Source organism: Prinia subflava, chromosome 1 (genome assembly GCF_021018805.1).
Source record: "Prinia subflava isolate CZ2003 ecotype Zambia chromosome 1, Cam_Psub_1.2, whole genome shotgun sequence".
NCBI lineage: Eukaryota > Metazoa > Chordata > Aves > Passeriformes > Cisticolidae > Prinia > Prinia subflava.
The window spans coordinates 133,878,080-133,884,079 of record NC_086247.1 but is presented as its reverse complement, the minus strand read 5'-3'; the positions used below and the strand labels follow the sequence as shown (position 1 = coordinate 133,884,079).

Sequence of the window (6,000 nt, the reverse complement as noted above, 5' to 3'; positions counted from 1 at the left end):
CCTTCCTTCCTTGTTCAGGAGCAAGACAAATGTGTCTTGTGGTTCTGCTGTATAAAACGTCCCAGAATATCCAAATCTACCAGGGGGCAACAAGGACAAGTACAACAGAGAAAATGAAACTGTTTCTCTTCTGAACAAAGATCAGTGCTTGGTGAGGGACTGGTATTGATAATCTGTTGAGAGAGGCTGAAAACGAGTAAAACAAACTAAATTCAGCTTTACCTCAGCGTTTGTGTGTTTGTCTGAGCAGATTGCATCACAGCCCACAAAGCGGGCAAGAAACACAGAGGACTGCGAAGATGTGCTCCAGGATCTGCCATGTGCCAGGCACAGCCTGACATTTTAAAAGTGGGGAGGAACAAAAGCTGCTGGGCTTTGTGTGGAGTCAGCATTGTTCCTTTGGCAATCTCTGCCCCCAGGCAGGAAGTTACACTCACAGTGTGCAGATTCACCACCTTTCTTCTGAAGTCCAAACTTTTTTCAGAGGAAAGGGGAAACGAGACTTAAACACAAGGGCATCAAGAAACATAGCAATGTGAAGAGGCAAAACCTTACACACTATTGAATATTGCCATCAGGTCATTCCTCAGGTGCCCACAGAAATGGGTGGATGAGGCCATCTGGGTTCAGCGGGATGCTTCCTACATTCATTCTCAACAAAACACATTAAAATATGAAAGTAATTTTGTGATCATTTAGCTTGCTATAACTAGATATAAGATTTTAATCCAGATTCCCCAAACATAGGACAATCACAGTTTACAAACTATAAACATTTATTTTTTTCAAAAAAACATACTCAAAACCTCAGTAGGAACATTCTAGTCTAAAAAAAAAAAAAGGTGAACAACCTTTCTATTTTTCTCTTTTCAGGCTACGTAATGATTTTTTTCTAAACCGTCTGATCAAATATAAGAAATCTTGGCAACATCAGAGGATTACAGATATAAACTACTAGGGATCAGTCAAAACATTGATTTGCTTTTCTATGCATGTTCCCTTGTTCATCCTATTCATCATCTTGTTTCTCAAGGAATTATTTTCTTTGTTTTCACATCAAGTATATTTTAGAAAAGCAAGAACACAATTCCTCTGTGAATATATATATATATGTATGCAAAATACAGCCTGGGACTTCCCTTCAGTGGTGTCATCTACTTGGAGACAAAGTTAGAGATCAGAAGAACAACATTTTGGTTCTAGTGCACCTGACCAACCCAAATCTGAACAGCAGTCAGAAGCAGAAAATGGCTGAAAGATTTGGTGAAGGATCAGAATAAATAAAATATAAAAATTAGAGTGTGTCCATATGAACACAACTCATTTCCAATACTACACATTTCTTTTTTCCAGTCAGATAGAGAATAATATTTTACCTCTCTCTGTTCCTAGGTAAAAGCTTTCCATTTGATCTTATATTAATTAGACATTGTTTAAATAGTTCAAGCTTGTTTGTTTCTCTATTTTTTATTCAAAAACTTCTGTTAGATTTTGTATATAAAGTATCAGTGCTCATCTTCTGCTTATGACATGGAACTGTAATTATTTCCTGTGCTGTAAATGCTAGTTTATATATTAATCTTTTTAATGGGTAATGCGCTTCAATTCCATTGTCTTGAACTAGGAGGTACTGTAAGCCATGCAGCCTAAATTTCTGAAAATCCTTCAAGTCTTTTTCACTCACACTCTTTCTAAAATGAGCAGGCTAAGTAGCTCCTTCTTCAGAGTAGGATTTTTTTATTTGGAACCTTCTCTATTTTTTCTGTACCTTTTTGGACCGGAGAGCAGAACTGACACAGCATTTTGCAGAAGCACCTACATCCACTGTCAGCTACTAACTAGCATGGCATTTTAAATTCTCTTCAACTCAGAGATGATGCTGGATTTCAGGAAAAATAAATGGAAGAATGAGCTCAGAACTATCCAGGCTCCAGTAGCTGGATTCCCTCCTTGACACTTTTTAGTGATGTACTTTATAAGTATGGCAAAGAACCAGAAATGAGACATCCTCTCTATTTTTATCTTCTTTGCCCCCATACCTTTGCATATGTGCACAAGTGTCAAGGTTAGCTGAGGAACAACTCAGTGCACAGATAACATTTTAAGACTGTACAGGGCCCAGAAGAGGACTGAGCTTTTGTTGGGTGAGACTGCTCCTGTCTGATGTTTGCTCATCTGGGATTCCAGTCAGGCTCTCTTGGTCTGTCATTGTGTGTTTCACATACATTTCTGCCTGGGACCACTCCTCCACATAAGTGAAACATGACTCATTAGGCAGTCGGTCAGTCAAGAGCTTTCTGTCACAAGCCACATCCAATGACATAAAAAGCCATTAGAGGTACTGATCCCTGAAAAAACATGCTTAAACAATGGCACATTAAAAATGGAAACAGCAGTAGGAACAGGGAAAGGAGATAGCTGGGAGAAAGAGAGCAGAGCCAGAGAAAAGGAGTTCCCAGACAAATTTTCCCACCTTACATACATATGTATGTAATTTAAGATTTTTACTAAATCCGTCAACTCACATTTTTGTTTCGTCTTTAAGCGGATAATCCTGGGACAGATTCAGGAAAATATGGTTAATATAATACTTGATTGCAACTTTTGCTGGAATGTCTCCCCAGGGGTATCATCTCCTTTTTCATTTTATCATGTTACAGTGTCTTATATAGATGAGACTATAAAATGCAAACCTATTTTAAAAACCAAAGATAGGGTTTTTTTATTTCATAGAGCAAAATCTGAAACCACAAAATCAATCCTTGAAAACTTTGTATGCAAGTGAGGAATCATGCATGATTTACATTTTACAGAATCTACAAAAATTAGGAAAATAAACTCCTTGGGGAATATAAGATGTCCATAAATATTAGTTGATCTAACCATTTTAGAAAGTAAATAAAATCAGTAGTAACTATTACATTGGTGAAGCTAAACTGTTCTTTACTTGCAGCACACATCCTGCAAACTTATGCTACTTTTTGAGAAGCTGTAGAGAGCAGTACCAACATGTGATCACCATGACAGCTGCACGGAAACCTCCTCCTAGAAAGCTTCAGAACATGCACAGGCAACTTTTCTCCCTCTCCTCACTAAATGCTGCCTCATAAGAAGGAAGTTCTGCCATGACCTTCATCACCTCTCATCAACAAATCCACTTGTGGCCAGCCAAAACTGGCAGCTGATTAAATCTGATTAAATCCTAGAATACATAGACTACATGTACTGTACTCTTGGTTTTCTGTGTTGTATGAAGCCGTGGGAACTGCAATATCAAAAACGTCTTTTCCCCCACATGGTTCAAAGGGGAAATGTGCCCAAATACAGACTTAACATCTGGTAACTATGCCTGTACTTAAGTCCATGGGAATACCTGAAAGATGGTAGAATTAGAAGATGTTTACTGAATAGCTTTGAGTATCTGTTCAATAGAATGGTTTGAAATAAATCTGATGCAGAAAAGTCAAATCTTGTGTGCATTCCTCAAGTGGATCTATCTACATTTTACTTTCTTTATTGTATCCATTTCTATTGTTCTATTTAAAAATTGGTCAACATTATGACTTTTCTTAAGACCCACATTCACCAGTGTGATCATCAAATCCTGAGACCTGAAATCTTTCACCTTATATAATGGCTACAAAATAAAATAATTGCAGTGTATGACATAACACACACACAGAAACAGGCGATTACAGTAATTGCACATAAGAAAATACCTTTGGCTTCATTCTAATTGCATAATTTTAATAAAACAAGGCACATTTTATTTTATTACATTACATTTTATATTACATATTACATTACATTTTCTTTTGTTTCATTACAGTGTTGCATGTTCATTCTGCTCTATGTTGGTCACAAGATCCTTTGTGTCACTGATTCCAGGAACTGCATCACCATTAAAATACAAATTATTCTCAAAGCTGTCATTTGTTGGCAAGCAATTCTTTCTTCTTTTGTAGAAGAGGTATCCTCCAAGGCCACTTCCAAGTAGAATGATGACACCAACAACAACTAAAGCTCCTGTTTTGCTGTGGTTTAGGGTAGAAGCCTTCTCATCTGTTGTCATTGCTGAAAACAAATAGGAAGAAATCAAGAGAATGCTACATAATCTTTATCTGATTATTGGAAACAAGTTCTTTAGAATTCATGATCTCTTAGGAAAAAGGGGTTCATTTGTTTCAAAGTAATCAGAAGAAAAGGTAGCAACATAAAATGACTTGATTTTAAATCCCTAACTAATATTGCATGCTATATATATCACAAATTATTAATTTTTTTTAGATCTGCATTTGAAGATGCACCCAAGTAGAGGATATTGTGTCATCCTAGGAAACAGGTACAGTACTTGGGTATATCAGAAAATTTAAGAGACTTAATGCAGAATAGAATTTTTTTGTTTATAATCTTATGTGGGACTATTTTTTTTCTACTTGAAAAACAATATTCTTACCCGCTGTAGATATTTCAGCTGGTGGCATTTCAGATGCTGGTGGCACTTCAGTTGCTGGAACTTGAAAACATAAAAAATAATTATATTTTTGTATTATTATCTATTTCTACATTATTTATTATTTATTTCTCTATTTTGGAACACACTGAAAATCATGTTCAGATAAATATATGGTAACACAAATCGCTAAATACTGAAAAGAATTGGGTTTAGTTAATACAAAATTATATATGCCTAAGGCACAGCACAATGGTCTAGTGTACTCTGGTCTCATACACAGTTATTTACATAGGCTAGCAAAAAAGTAGGAATAACAAAAAGCTCCATGAAGACTGATCCAGACATCAGCATGAAGCCACAACAAAATCTATACAGCATCTAGAGGATAGATATGGTTAAACATAATCCTCAGTATAATTAAAAGTTCTTGTAGTACTTATTATATAAACATAGGAAGTGTAATAAATTTGGTTTGCCAAGAGACTTTGATGGCTTACCTGCATTGACACTTAAATCACTCATGAACTTCAGTGTCCTAGCAGGTATCACATCTAAACTAAAAGGTTTGTAGCTCTTTTAAATTTTAATATCTGGACCATGAAATCTGGCTTGCTGGGCCATCATTTAAATGAAGATCTTTATTTTGCCATGTAGATATAAAATCAGTTTATTACCAAATCTTGAATCAATGCATCATGTTTCATTCCGAAAAAAGGTGAGCTCAGGAATTTAAATTATTTTTAATTGTCTCCAATTACATCTCTTCCATAGTGCTGCCCAGTGACAGAAGAGAGGGTGTGGGCACCAGTGTGCAACACAGGATCTTCCCTCTGAATATCAGGAAACACTTTTTCACTGTGAGGGTGACTGAGCACTGCACGGGCTGCCCAGGAGGGTTATGAATCTCCATCCTTGGACTGTCACTACAGGCCCTTGTAAGAAATCCCTCTCCAGCTGTCTCATGAGCCCTTTAGGTGCTCTAAGGTTTTCCTAGAGTCTTCTCTTCTGGCTGACCCCTCACTTGGTAAATAAAGTTGGATACTTTATAGAACAGACCTGCTACAGAACTATCAGATTACTATGGTAAAAATTAACTCAATAAATGAAACAGGAAACATGTCTATTCTATGGGAAGATTTCAGTCCTGTTTTTGTCTTTCACACTCTTCAGAAAACAGCAAACATAACCAGGAATAGCCACTGCACCTCAGTAAAACCATGCTTCTAATGCTCTATTTATTAGTCTGTAGCCATTTAATAGTTTGTTTAAATTCTGCACATGGAGCAGTTCTAAAAAGCTATGCCAAGAAAAGCTACATTTCTGTGACAATGTAGGGCCAGACTGTGTCCTGTTTCAGGGCAAGTGACTATGTGATCCTTGCACTGACACTAGAATCAGGTTGAATCCATGGCATTCCACATGAGTAGACTAAACCAGCTGAAGCTAATCCTAGAAAAAAATAACTAGCTCTCATCTGCTTCAGCTCTTTGCAAGGGCTCAGCGTCAAAATAGGTGAAGGCCAGTAGCAGCACAAATAGTAAATT

The 6,000-nt window shown here is 36.7% G+C and overlaps 1 protein-coding gene across 1 annotated transcript in view; it reads right to left on the bottom strand.

Annotated features, from left to right (window-relative positions):
* Positions 1-812: 812 nt before the first annotated feature.
* The window catches only part of LOC134558880 (macrophage mannose receptor 1-like), a 56,345-nt gene continuing 51,157 nt past the window's right edge, over positions 813-6,000 (bottom strand). The window contains exons 29-30 of the mRNA XM_063413172.1: positions 4,457-4,516; positions 813-4,074 (exon numbers count right to left, since the gene is read on the bottom strand). Of these exons, the coding sequence (XP_063269242.1) occupies positions 3,824-4,074; positions 4,457-4,516 (311 nt within the window). The 3' untranslated portion in view covers positions 813-3,823. The remainder of the gene's footprint in view (positions 4,075-4,456; positions 4,517-6,000) is intronic.